This window comes from Phascolarctos cinereus, unplaced genomic scaffold (assembly GCF_003287225.1).
Source record: "Phascolarctos cinereus isolate Bilbo 61053 unplaced genomic scaffold, phaCin_HiC Scaffold_8;HRSCAF=390, whole genome shotgun sequence".
NCBI lineage: Eukaryota > Metazoa > Chordata > Mammalia > Diprotodontia > Phascolarctidae > Phascolarctos > Phascolarctos cinereus.
Window position 1 is genome coordinate 25324718 of NW_027556291.1, and position 21612 is coordinate 25346329.

Genomic DNA, 21612 nt, shown 5'->3' on the forward strand with positions numbered 1-21612 from the left:
TATTGAACTTGGTGACTTCTAAGGTCTAAATCTCTAATCATATCATTCCTTGTTTATGAAACTTCAGAAAATTGCTTCATTCAGAAGCAAAAGGTATAAGTCTTTATAAACAGCAGACTAAAGCCCTGTGTCCTTTAGGCCAGTTGGGAACACACATAAGCCACCAAGTCAGCCTGGAGCAAGCTTTAGTGAAATCTAATAAAGTGATTCCCATCCTATGTAACTATGGGGCAATTCCATACCAAAAGTCCAATATAGTGGAAATTGGGTCTTCATCTGCTTAGAATGCCAATGGGTTCTCAGGGACTCGAGAAGACTGACTGTTGAATGTGAGATGAGAACAGATCAACAGTCCAAAGAGAGCATCCTCTGAACCAAGGAAACAACTGAAAGTGGAGCCAAAGGAGGCCGGCCAGGGGGCCTCAAGCCAACCCAGGGAGAAAGCTGTGAGATGTTTTTAGACCTCCTCATTCCCACTCACCCAAAAGCCCTCATTGGAATGGGAGCCATACAGTTTGGGGCAGCGAACTTTGTGGGCAAGGACAGCACATAGCTGTAGGATCCAGAGCTGGAAGGGACCTTAGAGATCATCCCTAGTCCCAGCTCTCTCATTTTACAGTAGAGGAAACTGAGTCCCAGAGGAGTAAAATGATTTGGCCAACCTCACAATGTAACCCCAGGTCCTCTGCATTGCAAACCCAGGGCTCTTTGCTATGGAGCACTGCAGCATTTACTGAGTGCCAGCTGAAACTGATTTCTTTAATGATCTCTTAATTGCCATATCTAATGGCCTCCTAGCAATCCTCATACTTCTGACCTTTCTGGGTCACCGTGACACTGCTTTTTTGTGGTTCGATGTGTCTGACTGCTCTTTTTCAATCTCTTTTATTGGTTCTTCATCTATGTCATGTCCACTAAGTGTAGGTATCCTTTAAGGCTCTGTTCTGGGCCCTTGTCTCCTTTCTCTCTGTACCATCTCACTTGGTGATCTGGTCAGCTCCCTGGTGTTCACTTATCTCTCTGCAGAAGTGATTCCCAAATATAGTCCTCATCTCTCCCCTCACCTCCAGTCCTGCATACCCAGCTGCCTCTTGGATCTAAAACTATGTGTCTCATAGACACTTCAAACTCAACATGTCCAAAACAGAACTCATTATCTTTCTGCCAAAACCTTCCTCTCTTCTAAACTTCCCTATTACTGTTAAGAGCACCACCATCTTCACTATCCTGAAGGTTCACAACTTTGATGTCATCCTTGACTCCTCAGTCTCGTTCACCCCCCATATCCAATTTGTTCCCAGATCTTTTCCCACCTCTTATATACATCTCCTTTCCACTCGTATAGTTACTACCCTAATTTAGGCCCTCATCACCTCTTACCTGAACTATTAGAATAGCCACCTTACTGGTTTCCCTGCCTCAAGTCTCTCCCTATTCCAAAACATCCTTCAGTCTACTGTCAAAGTTATTTTCCTGAAGTGCAGGTCTACCCATGTAATCCCTTCCCCAACTCAGCAAGCTCCAATTGCTCCATTTCCTCCAGGATCAGATATCAACTTTTCTACTTGGCACATAAAACCCTTCAAAACCTAACTCCTAACTACTTTTCCAGTCTTCTAACCCCTCCATATGCTCTAGGATCAAGCTTTTCCTTGACCGGGACACTTCATCTCCTGACTTCATTCCTTTTTGGGTTCCCAAAACCTGGAATGCTCTCCCTCCACACCTCTGTCTCCTGACTTCCTTTGAGACTGGGCTCAAATTCTACCGTCTGCAGGAGACCCTTCCCAGCCCCCAGTCACTAATGTCTTCCTCTCTGATGTAACCATCCATCTTTCCTGTATATGTTTTAGTATGCTCACAATTGTTTGCATGTTGTCTTCCCTATTAGAATGTGAGCTCCTCGAGGGCAGGGACTTTTTTTTGCCCTTCTTTGTATCCCCAGAGCTTAGCACAGTGCCTGTGGCATAATGAACACTTTATAAATGCTTGTTGATTGAGTGATTGACTTATTCACTCTTCCTTCCTATCTCCATCCTAGCCCACTAGAATCCCACTATAAGCTGTAGCACTGAGTCCCTTCCAGCTCTTGGCCTATGATCGTCTAATCACCTACCCTTCTGTCCATTCAAAGTTTGGGCTGAGCATGACTGGGCAGTCCATTTGGTACTGAAACGTGGGAATCTACTAGCTTATGCTTCTTAGGTAGGCATGGAGTACCTTTTGTAGGTGAATCCTAAAGTTTCATAAGTTTTCTTTCTCATGCCATCCCATGCCATGGGAGAAAGCAAGGAGGTATCATCTGCACTTAGCTGATGAGGAAACTGTGCCAACCCTGAAGTTCTTTTTCTCCATACATAAGCAGCTAGACTTTGATTAATGGTCTCCATATTAGAAAGGAGCCTTACTTATTCAATATTCAACAAATTTTTCCTGAGAATCTTCTATGTACATAAATGCCCCAATGTCAGGTGTTTTAAGGACAGGGATGTGCTAGAGCTGAGTTCAAACTAGCTGTCAAGAGTCAATTGTTAAACTGTTAGTGTGAATATTTACACTTCAGAAATCAGCAAATGCTCCAAATAAGGACTCAATTGTTTTGTTGATATCTAGACTTAAGAGAGTAATGGAAAAAAATGGTAGTGATGTTCAACTTAGAAGTGTGTCCTGCATAGCATTTTTTCAGAGAGCCAGTTGTTAAACATTTACAGGCACACCACTGGAACACCAAGCTATCTAAGATCTGTTGATTTGGGGTAACAGACACATACATATGAACTTGTGAGACAACAGTCCAAGAAGCCCATCTCCATCCCATTGCATGGGGTGTGGCTGCTAAAGGTCAAAGAGCAGAACAAATAGGAGTGAGAAAGAAAATCAAAAGAAGGAAAAAGCCCAGCCATCAGAAGCCTTCCTGCTGCCCTCAGCCCATGATGGGCCCCCCAGGCCTTCTCAAGCCTTTGTTCTCTGTGTTCTCTGCCTCAGCAGTCCTTTCAAGTCTCCCAGCTCCAGCTCCCACCCTCATGCTGAAAATCCTTGTCCCTGTCCCCAACCCTGGTTTCTTTCCTAAGCTGCCATTCATCCTTGCCTTGTTATCTGTTTCCTGGAGGGCCCACTAGCTCCTCACCCTCAACACGACAGGAAATCAAACTCATTATTTTCCTCCACCAAACCTCCTCCTCCTCACCTCTTCCTATTAATAGCTTCACAATCCTCCCAGTCACCTGAGTCCAAAGCGTCAACCTCACGCCCTACCTGTAAGTCACTGAGTAGTCCTTAGAGAAAAATCTAAGGGTCCTTCCAGTGCTGGATCTTTAAACTGACGATTTTGTATGTCTTCCCCTTTCTGCATTCCATGTGCCAGTGGTCTAGTTATCTAGCTCAGGCCTTTCTTTATGGCCTGCCACCTAAACTATTGCAGCAGCAGCCTCCTTTCTGGTCTTTCCTCTCAGTCCAGTCTGCTCTACACTCAGCTGACAAATCAATCTTCCTAACGTGCAGTTCTTATTATGTGACTCTGTTTAAAATTCTTCAATAGCTCCCCATTGCCTAATGAAATCTAAACTTTTTTCTGGTGTTCATGCCTCTTCACAGTTTGGTTGCAACATGACTTTACAAGGCAATCTTTTAGTACTCATCTTCAGTTGGAGGGCTCCTTGCTGTTTGCCTAAATATGCCCATGTACTTTTTTCTACTGCTATGCTCTTTCCACTTGGAATGTCCTTGCAGCCCACCCCAAATCTGCCTTTCCAATTCCTAGCCACCGTGTTCAAGGCCTGTCTCAAATGCTACCTCTTCCAGGAAGCTTTCCATGATTTCTTGAACTGGAAGTCATTTCCACCTTCTTTGAATTACTAGACCAAATTTCGCATCTCACTTCACTAGTTCTTAACAACATGAGACTAGACCCCAGGTCACCAATCTGGGAATTCAGGATGTTTTCCACTAGCACAGAGGCTGCTTCTGTGAACTGTTGAGTTTTGGTTCTTTAGAACTTCAAAAATAGAAAGTGATGGGAAAAAAACCTAAACAGTTAAAGGAGATTTATTAGTGTACTGACAGAGCAGGTCCAAGGACCGAAGGTTGTGTGCATACAGGGCCAAACATCTGGATGGAAACTCAAACAACCAATTGCCCAGATGTCATTGTCCTCAGAATGTTTTCCAATCAACATTTTCAGCTTCCTCCTGGTGATGGGGAAATGGAGGAGGGTGTGGGGGGAGAGTAATGGGACAAGAATCCTATTGGGGAACCCTAAATATGGTAGTGGCTCTTTGATTTCAGCATCACCCCCCCCCACGTCTGTATTTAGGCCTGCCAAGCTCCCATGACCTCCCCCAGAGGAGTCTAAGCAAACTCACTTCCTTTTAAGCTGTATGATTTCGGCTTGAGTTGCCTTTGGCTAGTGTGCCAGCTCACAAGCTCTGAACCACAGGCAGAGCACAACTGAGAAAATTAAGACAGTGGCCAAAGAAGGGATCCCTCAACTTTGCAGGCAGAAATTTGTTTTTAGCCTTGCAAAGCCCTCTACAATCATCTTTTCCACACTGTCTGCCACCTGATGGAAAATGGATTCCCAGAGGCTGCTTGGAGTCTAGTGGAAAGAGTCCTGGTGTGGGAGGCCGGAGAGCTGGGTCCAAGTCCCAGCACCAACATTTAAGTAGCTGGGTGACCTTGGGTAAGTCTCTTAACTGCTCTGACCCCTAGCTCCCTCATCTGTAATAATGCTTGTACTCCTTAACCCACAGGAGTGTTGGGAAGAAAGTGCTTTGTAAACCTCAGGGAATGGGGAGCTTTTAGTGGTCTTCTTGTTTCTTTACCTTTACCGATCCATTAAAAACAGATTTAAGAGGCTTGCCAGTGAAAGCCAGGAGGCCCTCAGTAGTATATGGGCCTTCAAGCTTCTCTATTTGCAGCCAAATTCCCAAATGAAGTTATAGTAATAAAGAAACATCCGAACCCACAGGAGAAGCAGCCCGTTGTGGAAGAGAAAGCTTTGTTTCTGAAGCCAGGAGGCCAGGCTCTGCCCCTTCGTAGAGAAACGTCAATTGTGCCCCCTAAACCAAATACTTCTTTCCCCGATAGCTGGTACCAAAGGTTGTTCATCTGCCAATATGTTCTATGCTCTGACCTCAAGGCTGAAACCCCACAAACAGGAATTTATGGCTCAGTGAGTAGAGACAGTGTTTTTCCCTTGACCTGGTTTCACAATGTCTTTCCCAGGACATCCCCCTACCACCAATTCCTTTCCAAAGCAAACAGGCCAGAGCAGTGGTCCTTTGCCATTTGGTTGTGCACTGTACACTTGAGGTTGGTTTCAGTTTTGCACTTTGCACGAGTGACCATGAGAACATTAGAAAGTAAGCCACTTTGTAGAGAAACCCTTCTCCCAACTCCCTCATTTTCGAGATAAGAAAACTGATCACGTAGTAAGGGCTTAAATAAATACTCATCCAGTGATTGCTTGTCAGGAGCTCAGCTGAGATTGCAGCCCAAGCTGGCTGCCTCCCAGGCCCCAGCCCCTTCCATGACAGCCACTGCCTCAGCTTTCTCATCTCCCTTGGCTCCTAATTCCATTCCATTTAAAATCACGTACTTCAAAATTCCCCAAATGTTTGTTCCTTCTCTTTTTTTTCCATTACAGTGCTAAGAGATAGGTTTTTAGAGGGGGGGGCGGGGCGATGAGCAGCAGAGGAGGAGGCTAGGATAATATTGGCCGGCTCAGGGGGTTCTGGTATCTAGTCACTGTAAATCTCAGCTTCCTCATATATAGAATAGGGATAATAATCCCTGTACCAGCCACCTCCAGAGTCTGCAATTGACAGGATCATAAATCTAAAGCTGGGAGACACCTGAAAGGTTACTGAGTCCCACCAATATATAAGAAATGAACTTGGAAGCCTAACCCTGTGACTGTGATCAAAAATGTGAGCTGTTTTTATTATTATCCCTGGGAAAGGAGGCTTTGCCTCGTTTATAAAGAGACCAACAGCATGGTGTGGTAGCTAGAGGGCAGATCCGAAAGTCAGGAAGTCTTGGCCTCTAATACATCCTAGCTGTGTGACCCTGGCCAAGTCACTTACCCTCTCACTGCCCTAGGCAGTTCTCTAGGACTGCAAGCTGATCACACATGCAGCCATGTTAAGAATTGTACCAAGATAATCACAGGGTCAGACTCCTGGCACAAAGCCAAAAGCATTTGGTTATTTACTCATCTTCTCTAGTGTCTATCCTCCTGAGACCCGAAAACTTCAGGCCCTTAAAAAGTTGAACAGAGTGGGGGTGGGGACTGGACTGAGACCTATGAGTAGATCCAGGTTCAAATCCTACCTCCTACACTAACTAATGGGGTGACTACAGGGGCAAGCAATTTGTCATTTAACCTTTCCGAGTTTCAGTTTTCCCATCTGTACTATAATAATAACAGCAACCTGACACGGGGTTGTTGTGGTACTCAGTGTTGTAGCCAATGAATCTTAGGCTTCAGAGCTAGAAAGGACCTTAGCGACCACCTAGGAAGTAGATTCTGATCCCTTTATTTTTTAGAGTAAACTAAGGGCCCAAGATGACATAGCTAAGAAGTGACCCAGATGGGCACCAAACCTGTCTCCTGGCACCAAATCCAGGCTGCCATAAAAAAAAGATCTGAGGGTTATGATGGTCTGCAAGCCCCATATGCATCACAGAGTGTCAGAGGTGAAAGGGTTTTAAGGAACCCTCTAGTGTCATACAACTCATTCTAGAAAAAGAATCCTCCCTCCAATGTACCCAGCCAATGGCCATCCAAATGCCACTTGAAGAACCCCAATGAGGGGAACCCACTGCCTCCCTAGACAATCCATTCTACTTTGGGACAGCTCTAATTATTAGGAGGTTGGTTTTGTTTTGTTAACATAACACCAAGCCTAAATCTGCTGCTCTACACCTTCCCTTGTTCTGTGCTCCAGGGCCAAACAACAAGACTGAGTCCTTCGTCATATGATAGAGACCTCGAAATACTGAAAGATAGCTCATGTCACGAAGGTCTTTTCTGCAGGCTCAACACTCCCAGGTTGCTTCAGCAAATCCTCAGATGTAATGGACTTGAGGCCCTTCACCATCCTGGTTGCCTTCCAAGAGCAGAAGATCCATTGTTCCAGATGTGCTCTGACCAGGGCAGAGGAGAGGATGCCTATGGCCTCCTGATTCCTCTCTTATTGTAATCCAAGATTTCCACAGCTGGAGTATTGTTTTAAGAAAGATTTTGATAAGCTGAAGAACATCTTGGACAACCAGGAGAGTGCTGGGCCTTACATCTACATCATATGAAGACTGACTGAAGGCAGAGAGAATATTTAGCCTGGAAAAAGGAAGTCGAGAAGGGACGTGATCACCATCTTCAAGTATTGTAGGGATTGGCATGGGGAAGAAGGGTTAGTTAGATTTGTTCTGCTTGGCCCCCTCTGAGGTGGGGGCAGAGAAGTCTTTCAAGCTGGCCTGGAGTGAAATGGGTTCCAGACTCTCCTGGGAGCTCTGGATTGAGTAATTAAGCTCCTCCTTTATCCACTTCCCTAACGAGTATTTTGGCTGCCTCTAGCTCAAAGTTTTGTGAAGTTTAAAAAGACTTTGGAACAGAAACTCCCCAAGGCTTTTCAAACGATCAGTAAGACTGTCTAATTCTGTGTAATTATAGAACACCTTTCCATTGAGGGTCTTCATGCAGAAAAGTAGCATGGGGGGGAAACCCACCTCAATAGCGCCATCTAGTGAGTAAACACCTAGTGAGGAAACAGGGGGCTTTCACTGTGGGGGCCTTGAATACAGTCAGCTTTCTAGCAGCTATGCAAATGATGAGGGTGAGTGGCACCAGAATACCGGAGAGTGGCTAATCCCCCTGAAACTTTCCATCCTACCATAGCAGCAAGAGGGCAAACATGTCAGGGAGCTGGGAAACAACCAGGAACCAGCGGCTGGAGCTGGGGAAAGGCAGCACCAGTCCCTGCTTCTCTTTAAGGTTGAAATGTATTTCTGCATGTGTACACTTTCAGCTTATCCTCGCCACACACCCTGCTGGCAAGGATTGAGATTCCCATTTTAGAGAAGAGAATCTTAGAAATGTTAAGTGACTTGGCCAGGGTCATTCAGCTAGTCAATGTGTCCAGGGCAGGATTCACATTTCGGTTTCTCCTGATGCCAAGGCCGAGGCTCTCTTTACTACACTATTTTGCCCAGAAGGCATCTCAGATACTTTTCCCTGATGATTTCTTCCCAATTCTTTGTCTTATACTAGTGGCTTTGAGAGATCATTTATACATAAAAGTAAAGTCCATGGGAGAGCTGGATGAACTGAATTTCAGGCAATAAATTAGTACCCTAATTTGCCCTAATGGTTACAGGGAGTGTGACCAGGATGTCTGTCTGGTCAAGGCCAATAATGTTAAAGGTCAAGGCCTCTCCTTCTGGCATTGAACTTTATGGACTTATATAAACATCCACATCGACATCACATTTGAGCCTCTCTTCCATCCTGGAACTGGTCTTTCTTGCTCTAGAGAGAACACTGAGCCAGCCCATTGAGACTCATAGCTAGTCTGATGCCTGAGCCCGACTCAGAGATGCCTCTATAAGCCAGAGTAGACAAAGCTGAGAAAGCCCCAGAGAGAATGGCTGGAGGTAGCAATGGGGGTCCTGAACAACACTGAGTTTCTAAAATAAGGGCCCTTTGTAGTGCTACAGACTTCTACTACTGACCAGTGGTTAGAGTCCAGAGAAACTTGACCCCTCATCCTCCAGTGAGCCCCCACCTTCTCAGGAACCTCTCTGGTCATCTACTCTTATCCATAGAAGCACAGTATTAACAGAGGGCCCGGTCCTTCTGTGCCATGGCCTTCCATACCATGGCCCTGTCTCTTGCTGCTCTGCTGCTAGGCTCCTGCTCAGGCTGCGTCTCCTCTTCATGGCCCGGGAGTTCCCTTTCTTCTCTCCAGTGGGTTTAGTACCAGAATTCTCCCACGTTCCACTCCTGCCATCTCTTTGACCATGGTGTCCTCACAGGCTTCCCTCTGAGGAGCTTGAGTCCGTGTTTCTGAGTCCCCAAAACTTAGCTCTCCCACAGGCTCCCAAGGCCAGGTTCAGGCAGATTCAGTCATCACCCTCAATGTCTGTGGGCCTGGAGAGAAGTATAATCACAACCCATAGAGGAGTCATCTTTGATATCAAAATAAAGTCTCCAATGTGGGGCAAATGGGGATGTTTACACCCTCTTTCCATAGGACAAGAGCTTCAATACCAGACCAATGGTTTAGCTTTTTAACCTTGTACCTTGCTGGCCTTCACCAGGTAGCCTGCTTTAGAGGGAGAAGGAATCAATCTTAGAAATCACCTGGTCCAATGCCATTACTTTACCACTGAGAAAACTAAGACCCAGTGACTTGCTTGAAGTAGCATAGCTAATAATAAACAGACAAATTTTGCAATTCTATGTAAGTTTTAGCTGTTTCCATTCTGCTGTGTCCTTCCTCTACCCTCACCCTTTCCACCTCAACTCTCCACCAGCCCTGGCAGAGGGCAGACTTGGATTCAAATCCTGACTCTACCATTTGGGCCATGTGTGGACTTGGACAAGTCACATCATCTCTCTAGGCAAACCTTAGGTTCCTTAACTGGAAAATGAGGGGATGGACTAGTGATAGATCACATGGATACAGCTAACTGTATCCTGATAGCCAAGTGACCTTAGGCTTGGTTTCTCTGGACAGGAGTTATCTCGTTATCAAATAGAGGAAGGTTACACTAGGAAGGCTACCAGGTCCATTCTATTTCTAACATTCTGCCTGCCCTGAGTGGGCTCTCTGGATAATCCGTTCAGACAGTGGACTGTTTCCCATTTGCTCTGGGAAGCTGGGTTAATAACCTGATATCCACCAGGGGGCGCATTGTCAATGCTGAATGCTGGCTTTCCCTGAGGATAGGCATGGAGGAAGACCTCTGCAGAAGGGGGAAGAAACCATAGTGTGTTCATGTTCTCTCTCTCTCTCTTTCTCTCTCTCTCTCTCTCTCTCTCTCTCTCTCTCTCTCTCTCTCTCTCTCTCTTCTCTCTCTCTCTCTCTCTCATCAAGTCTATCTCCTTCCTCGCCACCCTGTACTTCCCACTGAAAAAGGATGATCTGAAATAGTTTCCTAAAAAGCTTTAATTGGGGGAAAGGGGGGGTGGGGGAAACCTTGTCAGTTGGACTGATTTTGAGGGCAGGGAAGTGACTGTGTGGATGGTTAAAGGCGACAGCGACCTTTGTGCTACTGATTGAATCCAACCCCTTCATTTTACAGCCAAGGAAAGTGGAGCCCAGTGAAGGCCAATGACCTGCCCAGTGGCACACAGTTAATAAGTGACAGTGTCAAGATTTGAACCCAGACCCTCTGACTCCAAGTCTAACGATACCACACAGTCTCCCTACTCCCCTCATTTTAAGGCGAGAAGACTAAGGCCCAGAGATGGAAAATGATTTACCTTAGGTCATATTCTCATTCTCTGTCACTCTCACTCTCCATGTCTCTCTCTCTCTCCCCCTCCCCTCATTCCTTTCTTCCCTCTCTCTTTTCCTTCCCTCTCTTTATTCCTTTCTCTCTCTTTCCCTCTTCCTTCCTCTTCCCTTCTATCTCTCCCACTCTCTGTGTATGTATCTTCATTAAACAATGTTAATGTTAAATTGTCTTTTTGCCTAAAGCCACCTCTATTTCCAGACTATAATCTAATACCAGTTTGCTTTTTGGAGCCTCTATTGGATTCTTAAGAATAATCTTTACCTCCTCTCCCCAAGATTAGTTGTTTCCCCTCGTTCTGCCTTCCCACCTAATTGGTGATAATAAGAAAGTTGAGTATTTATTAAAATGTTTGGGTGTTGCACCTTTCCCATGGGGTATATGCCGATGGGGTGCAGCCCCCCTTGCACAATTATTGAATAAGAATGTCTTCATTCAGCAAATTGAGCCCCTACTATGAGCAAAACCCTGAGCTAGGCCCTGGGATATGAAGGAGGCTACAAAGAAGAAGATCTGGGCCCTGCCTCCTTGCTACATGACATACACAGAGTATGAAAGGCAAAATTAGTGCCAAGAATGGTCATCCAAGGTAGAATGTGGTAGGAGCAGTAAGAAAAGGAGAAAGTAAGGATGGCAGGAGTTGGAAGGGGGAGGAGGATCCTTTTGACCAGGCCCATTAGGACAAACAGCATGGACAGGATGCCATTTATCCTTGAAGATGGGTAAAATGTTGATAGGCAGAGATGAGGGCAAGGGGATCCTAACAGAGAAAAGCATGAGCAAAAGCACTGAGGTAGGCTAGGGTTCAGGAGGCAGCAGTGTGTCTGGAGCAGAATGTGGAAGGCCTTTGATGCCCACCTGCCTGAGGATTTAGAATTTGGGGGAGGATGGGGGTAGAAAGATTCAAGGCTGTGATTTGGGTTTTCTTTTGGGAGTGGGGGAAACAACATAATCTGAGTTTTGTTTTAGGAAAATTAACCTGGCAGCATATTGGTATGGCTTAGAGGAGAGGGCTGCTGGAGGCCAGGAGTCTGGTTAGGAGGCATGAGGACTTAACTAGGATAGAAACAGTGGGAAGGGAAAAGAAAGGGAGATTGACCAGGAAGGTGACCAGATCCAGAAGACTGAGCAACTTGTTGTACATGGGAGGCTAGGGAGAGGAAGATGTCCAAAAAGACACCACGGTGTGTAGCCCGGGAATCCATGAACAAAGAGAGGGAGGTCAGAAGGAAGAGCAGGGGTCAAAGGGACAAGGGTGAATTTCAGTCCGGGATGTTTGCAGTTGGAAGTGTGGGTGAGACATCCAGGTGGAGATATTCAGTGGATTGTGGGGAATGCCTTTCTCTGTTCTCAATTTTAAAATCAGGGAGTTTAATCTTTAACATATATGTGCCTCTCTCAGAAAAAAAGCAAACCTACCAGACAAACACTGACTTTAGCTCTCTCCTCTGTCAAATGAGGGTTGGGCTAGTTGACCTCAGAGGTCCTTCCAGCTCTCATCTTCTGTGATTCTAAATTAAGCTCCTTTTTCCTTGCATGTGTCCCTTGCTTGATTTTTTTCCTGTGAGTGAAGTATCCCTTGGTCGGAAAAAAAAAGACTGCCTATCCTGGCTTTAGCATGATACATGATGAAGTTATGAAGTGGAACATGAGAACTTCCTGTAATTGATGGCCTCATAAAAATGGACATGATGGTTTCATCTTTATATGCTAGGTGCCAAGAGGACATTCCCAGAGAACCATGGACGGTGTAGGAAATATGACAAGGCCTGGGGACAACGTCAGCTGCCTCTCCACTATCGATGACTTCCGCAACCAAGTATACTCCACTGTGTACTCGATGGTGTCCGTAGTCGGCTTCTTCGGCAATGGTTTTGTGCTCTATGTTCTCATCAGGACATACCATGAGAAATCAGCCTTCCAAGTATACATGGTGAACCTGGCTGTGGCCGACCTGCTCTGTGTGTGTACGCTGCCTTTCCGGGTGGTTTATTACGTTCACCGGGGCATCTGGTTCTTAGGAGACTTCTTGTGCCGCCTCAGTACATATGCTTTGTATGTCAACCTCTATTGTAGCATCTTCTTTATGACCGCCATGAGCTTTTTCCGTTGTGTAGCCATAGTATTCCCAGTCCAAAACATCAACCTTGTGACCCAGAAAAAAGCCAGGGTTGTGAGTGCAGCCATTTGGATTTTTGTTATCCTGACCAGCTCACCCTTTTTTCTGATGAGCAAAACCTATAAAGACGGGAATAACACCAAGTGCTTTGAACCCCCACAGGACCCAAAGAGCAAGAAAACAGTGATGGCTTTACACTATGTCTCATTATTCTTTGGCTTCATCATTCCATTTGTTACCATAATTGTCTGTTACACTATGATCATCTTGACCTTATTAAAGAATTCAATGAAGAAAAATCTGCCAAGCCGTAAGAAGGCTGTAGGGATGATCATTGTTGTAACAGCCGCCTTTTTGATCAGTTTCTTGCCTTATCACATTCAACGCACAATCCACCTTCACTTTTTGAACAATGAAAATAAAAACTGTGAGTCTGTCCTTGCCATGCAGAAGTCAGTGGTCATAACCTTGTCTCTAGCAGCATCAAATTGTTGCTTTGACCCACTCCTCTATTTCTTTTCAGGGGGTAACTTCAGGCAGAGGCTGTCCACATTTAGAAAGCATTCCCTGTCTAGCATGACCTATGTATCCAAGAAGAAGATCTCCTTCCACGAAAAGGTGGATGAATTATGCAAAGAATAGGGTCACCCCCAAAGTAGAAATCTCTCTTATGTCAATGAGAGGAGCTAGCCAAATAATTACTTGCTATAACCACAGAGAGAGAGAGAGAGAGAGAGAGAGAGAGAGAGAGAGAGAGAGAGAGAGAGAGAGAGAAATAGATGTATATGTCACAAAATGTAAACAACCTGCATCTGGATATTTACGCCTGCAAAATTTGCTTAATTTCTCCATCCATGTTGTCATAGATCCTAACGACTCCTGAGATGGCAAAATTAAGTTCACTGCCAAAAACTAAATTCTGCATAGGATTGTTACTGTTTGTGCCTACACTTTACAAATGAATATTAGCCTAAAAAGCATAATAAACAATTCTTCAAATGATGGCCTTGCATAGGGTAGTGATTGAGCCTTCAGTATCTTAGGTTGGCACTTAACGCTTAGCTACCACCCCAAAATTCACCTTTGCATGAATCCCATCGGATAAGGACAACACAAAGAACCTCCTGAACTTTTTCACAATGGTAAGAGCACTGCCAATGGTCATTGATTGCAGAGAGTGCTTACGTGGTCTGAAGAGAAGACGTCCAAGGGCCAGAGTCGTATAAGACACAGCAATGGCTCCTCTCAACATGTGGCCCCTTACAGGGAGACAATTGCAGCCCAAAGGAAATCTCTTTAGTCAAAGGCCAAATCTCTTTTGGTCAAAGTGTCTTTCTCTTTCCCTCTCCCCCCTCCCCCTCTCTCTCCCTCCCTCCACAGTGGAATGTTAGTGGGGGTTCTGTTTGCAGAAAATAAGGCCATCCATAGGCCCTCTTCAAGGGGCCAAACAGTAACCCTTGGGTGGCCAGGGTTAATTAAACTGATTTGCTGAGGAATAGGTTATGTGATAGCTGTATATGCCTATTACTGGGATTAAAATTTAATACAAGAAATTTCAAAAGAAAATTTTAAAAATCTTTTCTTTCATTTTATTTTTAATTGTATATATTTATGTATATAAATATACATGCCAGTGTGTATGTACCTTTGAGAAAGAGTACATTCCATTAAATGCATTTGAGTGAAAATTCACTATAAGCTGTATTATTGTTTTCTAGATTTTCCTTTTTTAGTGGCATGTTGACAGGAATATTAAGGAAATGTTTACATTGGTTTTTATGTTACAGTAAAAGCTTTGTACTTTAGAAAAAAAAAAGTTTGGTCGTGTCTGAAAAATATAATCCTCACAGGTAAACTCATGCTAAAGTGTTGTCTGTTCCTCCATTCTGTTTCCAAAAAAAAATCCTGCTGGGTGGCCCTTCCTGAGAAATGAAATGATAATAGTGGGAAAGGTTATGAAAGAAGCTCTGACTGAACACATTGGATACATTTTATTTCAATCTCCTTTCCAATGGTACAATACCCTGAAAAGCCCACCAGACGAGCTCTGGGGTTCTTTCCAACTCTGACATTCAAGGCACTAAGGTTGCTTCTTCCCCTGACTCTCTGTGGCTTAAGTTCCCTCCCAGCTCAGACATTCACTGTTCTAAGGTCCCTCTTAGAGCTGATATTCTATATTTTAGGGTATTCTGACTCTGGCATTCTAGTGTCTCTTCTAGGTTTGACATTATTTGTTCTAAGTCCATCCCAGCTCTGACATTCCGTCCTAAGAGTCCTTCCGGCTGACATTCTATGTTCTAGGGTCCTTGCCACCCTGATATTCTATGTCCCAAGGTTCCTGCCCACTCTGAAAATCTCTATTCTATGTTTCCTCCCAGCTCTGGCATTCTGTTTCTATCATTCCATCTAGCTCTGATTGTCTCTGTCCTAAGATCCCTTTCAGCTTTGACATTTTCTGAGATGTTTCCTTTCTAGGTCCTTGCCACCCTGATAGTCTGTGTCCTAAGGTGCCATCCAGCTCTGACAGTGTATGTTCTAAAGGGTATCAACATTCTATGTCAAGCATGGGGCCTTCTAGGTGGAGAAATGACCATAGCTGCCCCCAATTTGTCACTCCTTAGCATTAGTCAAGTATGAATTGTTTGCTCATGCCTTCGGCATACCATCAAGCCAACTGTGGCATTTAGCAGAGTTGGGAGGGAGCTAGGAGGTCATCCAGTCCAACCACCTGGCCAGTCATGATATCCGTAGATCCCCAGTGATAGTGCAGAAAATTGCTGACCAGTAAGGCTGGTTCTAGTAATCAAGAATTCACACATTTTATACATGCATTCCCAATTTTCAGAGAGACAGAGTGTAATAGACTTCACATAAACATTGATTAGGCTGAATGGAGTATCCTCCTGCTGTGATGATTCAGGAAATCCTTCAGGATTTTCCAGGGTCTGAGGATCCACCCTTCTTGAAATCAAGTCTGTTACTCTGGTAAATAACGTTCATTTCTATGGTGCTTGAAGATCCACAATGTGCCTTTCCCCATAATGACCTTATGAGCTGTGTAAGCTAAGTATTTTTACCCTCATTGTATAGAGGAGCAAAATGAGGCTCAGAGAAATAAATCACATGACTTGCCCTGAATCCCACAGTAGCTACCAGAAACCAGGATTCAAACGAAGTCTTCTGGCTATAAGCTTAGTGGTCATTACACTATACTATACTGCCTAAAGGTATGGAAGAGCTAGTTAGAGAATGTGGATTGATGCCTAACAAGCCCAAAGAGCCTTCCATAATCTAGGGACACCTAGACAATCCAACCTGTCTCACCACTACTCCCCAACAGAAACCCTCCACTCCAGTTTGGCTGTTTTCACCAACCATCACACACACACACACACACACACACACACACACACACACACACACACACACACACACTTAGGCATGCATTCTTTTCATACCCTATGCTGTTTGGACCACACTTGATATACTCTTCCTTTGGAATGGAACGGAATAAGCAATTATTAAGCATCAACTGTGTGTGAGCCACTGTGCTGAGCCCTTATATTATCCTGTCTAGTATCCTAGACATAATATTATTTCATTTGATCCCTTTCCCAGCCTGTCCAAATACCTACCCTTCAAGGCCAAATCTAAGCCTTATCTCCTCCACGAAGTCTTCTGGATTACGGCCATGCCAGCCTAGGCTGAAGATTCCCTTCTTTCTGTATCTCTTTTACTCTGAGTCCCTAGTGCAGGATTGGCACATAATTGCCCTATATTTCTTTTATGTACATTAATCACGTACATTAATCCCAATTACTTAACACCAACTGGTGCCCAGCAGAGTACTGTGCTAGGCACTGGCAATACAAATACAGAAATGAAACAGGAGATCAGAAAAGATCTTATGGATTGGGTGCTGTCTGAGCCAGAGGAGAGGAGGAAGTGCATTCCAGGCATGGGGGACCAGTTCAGAGGTTTCCAAGTAATGGCAAGCTCCAGGAGGGTGATCACTTGGTTATGTTCCACAGTCCCTAAAAACACTGCTGGGCATATACACGTTGGATGATTGATTGGCTAAGAGAACACTAGACTCCAGAGAGTTTAATAATACCTGACAACTTAGCAGGCAAAAAGATTGACACACAGAAGAGTCTATTATGTGATATCAATGATGACTCAGCTATATCCATTCATTTACTGAATGCCTACTATGTGCAGGGCTCCCTGCTAGTCACCGAGTGGGGAAAGAAAAATGAAAAAGGCATTATCCTTGCGCACAAGGAGCTTACAACAAATCTCCAATTGAATATAACCCAAAGTAAGGGGAATAAGCATTTTAATCAAAATACTATGAGAGTTCAGCAGTAGGAGAAATATCTTGCTACCAAGGGGATCAAGTGAGGATTCATGGAGAAGGTAGCATTTAAGCTGGGCTTTGAGGGATAAGAGAAATTTCAGTAGAGAGAGCTGGAAAGAGGGCATTCCAGAGGCAGGAAACAGCATGAGTGAAGGCACGGACCTGGAGCTGAATGGGGCCCAGGGGGAACAAGGCATCTTTACTGGGTGTGCTACTCTCCACCAGTGGCTTTTAGCCTTCACTGGTACTTTGCTTATCTTATGTACGAACACAAAAATACATGCTGGCCAAAGCGGAGTTTCTGGCATTAAAATTAGGGGCATTTATAAAAAATTATATTTAAAATGTCATCTTCTGACCCCCACCCTGCAGTGTGGTGTATCCTAGACAGCTGCCTCCCCCTTAGTCCAAGTTCTGATGTGGGCCATGGGACTTGTTTGGGGAACAGCAAATAATCTAGGTTGGCTCAAATTTAGGTACACAGTTCATGAAGGTGAGTAGAGGGGGGTAGTATTTAACCAGATTTTCCCCTTTCAAATGTAAAGGTCAGTTTATGTCCTTTGGATAGAAAATAAACATTCATTTGAAACACCCACGCAGGTAAACTATGTGCTCCCTTACTGTGATGCTTCGATGCCCCTGGGATCTCATAGATGTGAGTTCTTCCATTTTATGCCACTCATGTGTTCCCAGGAACTCTCCACCAAGGATCTCCCAGGCTGGAGGTTCACCTCTTGAGTGTTTGACAATTTTGTTGATACTACTGCAACACTTGACCCTGGAAACAGATTTTTTTTTTTCCTTAACTGTGTGCTAGACATTTTGAAATGCTTGAACTGGTCAACTGTTACTTAAAGGTCAGAAGTTTGGTAGAAAAAAATCTTTAGTATGAACAAATTATGGTGTGTGAATGTTTATTAATGCACAAAAAAATGTGATCATTTAGAATCTAAGACTTACATTAAGGGCCACAGAGAAAAGAAAGCAGACGTATAGACACGCAGTGACTTTTGAGCCATGTTGTTAAAGATGAAAAGCCAGTAACATACATAGAACAACTTCTTAAAACATGCACTCTGGTAAATTACCAAAGTATACTTATCAAAAAGCAAAATCAACATAAAATTTAAAATAATTGTTTTTCAATCGTAAGAAAATTATACCTGACAAGACCTTTAAAATCAAAGCCAATTCCAAACAACTATTCTCAAAAACCCTGAAAGCTAATGGATTCAAAATGGAGCCCTTCTGACCCAGCTCCCGTGATTTCTGGTTCATTTCTTTAATCTTTAGAGGCAGCTTTCTCCTTTTGCCATTTCCAATACTGTTATTATATAGTTGACCTCCTACTCTCCTCATCCCATCTATCTGTCTGACTGTAATAGGATGGTGGAGTGACTAGAGAGCCACCCTTTGAGATGGGAAGACCTGGATTCAAGCACCACTGCCACCACATACTGGCGATGTGTCCCTGGGCAAGTCAGTTAACCCCTTAGTGTCCCAGGCAAGTCTCTAAGATTGTACATGTCCAACCAACTGCCAACCTTCTACACTTGGAGATGAAAGCAATCCATGGAGAAGTTACTAAGGCCTTATTATATGCCAAAGGCTGGGGAATCATTTTTTAAAAGGGAAAAACTGTCTCAGCCCTCAAGGGATTTTACATTCTAACGAGGGAGACAACATGTACATATATAGGAATATACGGAAGACTTGCAAAGTGGATGGAAAGTAACCTTAGAGGGAGGTGAAAGCCCTAGCAGTTGGTCACAAGTCCTAACTAAAAAAAAAAAAAAAGATGTCGGCATGTTTCTAAAACAGAAAGAGATTCCATGGCTGCCTGAGAGTGGAGTTAGAAGATTCCAATTTGGAAGGAATCCCTTTCCCTCCTCCCCATTTTACAGCTGAGGAAACTGGGGCCTTGAGTGGGTTAGCATCTCAGCTGAGTGGCATCAAGAAAAGTTCAGTTAACTTTGTTCTTTAATTAACTTAGTGCTAATGGAAATACATGATCTGAGAGCTCCAGAAACCACAGAGGTACATGCGATGCTATGAAAATTTGGATTTCATTGCATCCAGATGCTATGCAATTGGATAGGTGTGTCCAAGGCCAGTACCTAAATCCCCCATTTTGTATGCATGAGCAACACAGAACATGGAGACAGGGAACCAAATTATGCAGAAGCATCATTGTCTCTCTGGCTAACATTGAACCATTAAAGTGGATGCCATCAATGTGAATTAGGTCAGCAGTTTTCCAACCATGGATTGTCCACAAAAGGAAGGGTTTTCAGAGATGGGAGGGTAACCATTAAGTAGAGTATATGGTTCAATACAAGTATTGGCCCCTAAAGCAGCTAGGGAGGGCCCCAGTGCAATTTGCGTTCATGTTGATGATACTCTAGCAATCCCTACTCTCTCCCACCCTTTCCCCTTTCTTTCCTCAACCAGAGCCAGAACTGGACCACTGGGTCTTTGGCCCATGATGCCAGCACCCAGAGGGCTCACTTCCTCCCCAGGGTGGTTCTCCATACCACAAGATCCCCTCTACACCCCATGGTAGCTGGCACAACTGCTCCTAACCATGGTAACCTGCATTTTTTCACTTGGGTTGGCAACACACATCACATAGTATAACCAGGATCAGTAGTGATGGTCTCTCTGACAATGGTCTCAGGCTCAGGCTTGATTTCTCTGTCTGTCTCTTGGTGCAGTTTTTCCTAGGAATGTCTCTCTCTCCCTATATGTCTTTGTCACCCCTGTTTCTCTACCTCTTTTGCTCAATTTCTTTTTTCTTTTGATTTCACACTTTCCCTCTTCTCCACTGCCCAATCTCCTCCTTTTAATGAGACATAATATAGAATTTAAATGTATGTTCACTGTGTGGTGTATTCTCTGTTTTCAATTTAAACATCAGATGAGTCGAATAGTTGAACATTTCTTTCATAAAAACTAAACCAAGTTGCTTTTTACTTGAGTGCAGTCCTCAATTCTTGGAGAGGGGGGATGTCTGTGTGGTTTGGGTTTTTTCAACTGTAGGTCAATGGCCCATGATAGAAAAAATGTTCTCTACTCCTGGGTTATAGTATAAATAACATTCCTATTATAGGCTAACCCTCCAACTGCCATTTCAAACCTTCTCATCAACACCTAAATTAGCCTATCTCTCATAGCACATTAAGCTTTTAGTCTTGCCAAACTGGTTTCTGCATCTCAAGAAATAGTTGTCTATCTAAACACCTTTATTTCAGTCTCCAATAGACAGATCAATGTCTGCATGTTTCAAAAAGAATATCCACTTCTGGCATTGTGAGTGTCCAAATCCATTGGTTTCTCCCCACAGTGCCTAGATTTTGTTTGACTCATTCCTTCCAGGGGAGAAAAGTACCTCTTTCCCCTCTCATCTTTATTGTCCAACCCATTAGCCATTTGTTTCATGGGCTGCCATGATCAAAGAATATCCAGCCTATTGGTGATGACCCTTGGCTAAAGGCTGATCCTTGGGCAATAGACCCAGTTAATTTCAGGGACTCTCCTTGGAGCTTGGTAAGACTGACCAGAGTTTGTGCTTCACTGATAGAATCTTCCAGGAGTCAGGGTCCCTCATCTCTGTGTCACAATGAGCAATCAGAGTTAGACGTAGAGAAAGAAGACATTTGTGGATTGGCTTGGCTATTTTTTTCAACTGGTGGTGTGGTTTCATGGATATAGGGAGCTCTCACTGAGTAAGTTCCCTCTACCAGTGCAGATCATCCTGCTCACAACTCATAGTCTTAGAAAGTTACTTGAGGGACTGAGAAGTTAAATGACCTGCCAAGGATCATATAGCCAGGATGTATTATAAGCAGAACCTAAAGTCAGGTCTTCTGGAATCCATGCTACACTGCCTCTCCATTTGTAATTATAATGACAGGGACTTCCAGGCAGATAGCAGGTGAAGGCGGTTCTGAAGAAGCATAGAGACATTAGATTGGTCCTGAGGCCAAGATCAGGGTTCAAGGTAACACTTAGATGGTTCAGAGTCCAGTATAGTCAGGACAGCCAGAGCCATGCCAGACTTAGCCCTCGGGTACAAAAGGGTAGTTGGGGGAAAGGGTCACAAGGAGAAATACCTTAGGATGTTGTCCCATCATAAAGAAGCGCTCTGGAGAATCTCAAATCCCGAAAAAGCTGTTTGCTCAGCACTAGGGTTCGGTTTCTCCAGAGGGGAAGGGAGGGGAGGGTGTCAACATTTAAAAAAAAAAACCTTTTATATAGCTACTAATTTCTCTGAACATTTGTGCACCATGTCTATTTCCTTACACTTCATATAATCCCCAGGGTCGATCACCTTGTAACTTTACTAAGTTACAGAGCTAGACTTTCCATTCTAAATTACAAAGGCATAACTTTAATTTTGCTGAGCAGACTTTCTTAGAACACCCGTCCATATGGCATTTAAATTTGTATCCGCAGGGATTACCATGAATCTGACCTCTACAATCCTTCTTCATAGTTGGTCACTTGATCTGGGAAATGTTATGTATGTTGCTAGTGCTATCTTAGAAATTCAGCACAACTAACTTATCATCTTGGAAGCTGCCCTTCTCATGTGGAAGGTCACACAATGGCTGTG

The 21612-nt window shown here is 44.1% G+C and overlaps 1 protein-coding gene across 2 annotated transcripts in view; it reads left to right on the forward strand.

Annotated features, from left to right (window-relative positions):
• CYSLTR1 (cysteinyl leukotriene receptor 1) overlaps nt 1-14496 on the forward strand; it is a 31467-nt gene extending 16971 nt beyond the window's left edge. The window contains exons 1-2 of one of the 2 annotated variants that reach the window (XM_020964610.2): nt 4350-4678; nt 12233-14496. In XM_020964610.2, the coding sequence (XP_020820269.1) occupies nt 12260-13279 (1020 nt within the window). In that variant the 5' untranslated portion in view covers nt 4350-4678; nt 12233-12259 and the 3' untranslated portion in view covers nt 13280-14496. Of the gene's footprint in view, nt 1-4349; nt 4679-12232 lie in introns of those variants that run through there. The other variant, XM_020964609.2, reaches the window with a different exon arrangement.
• The last annotated feature ends 7116 nt before the right edge of the window (nt 14497-21612 follow it).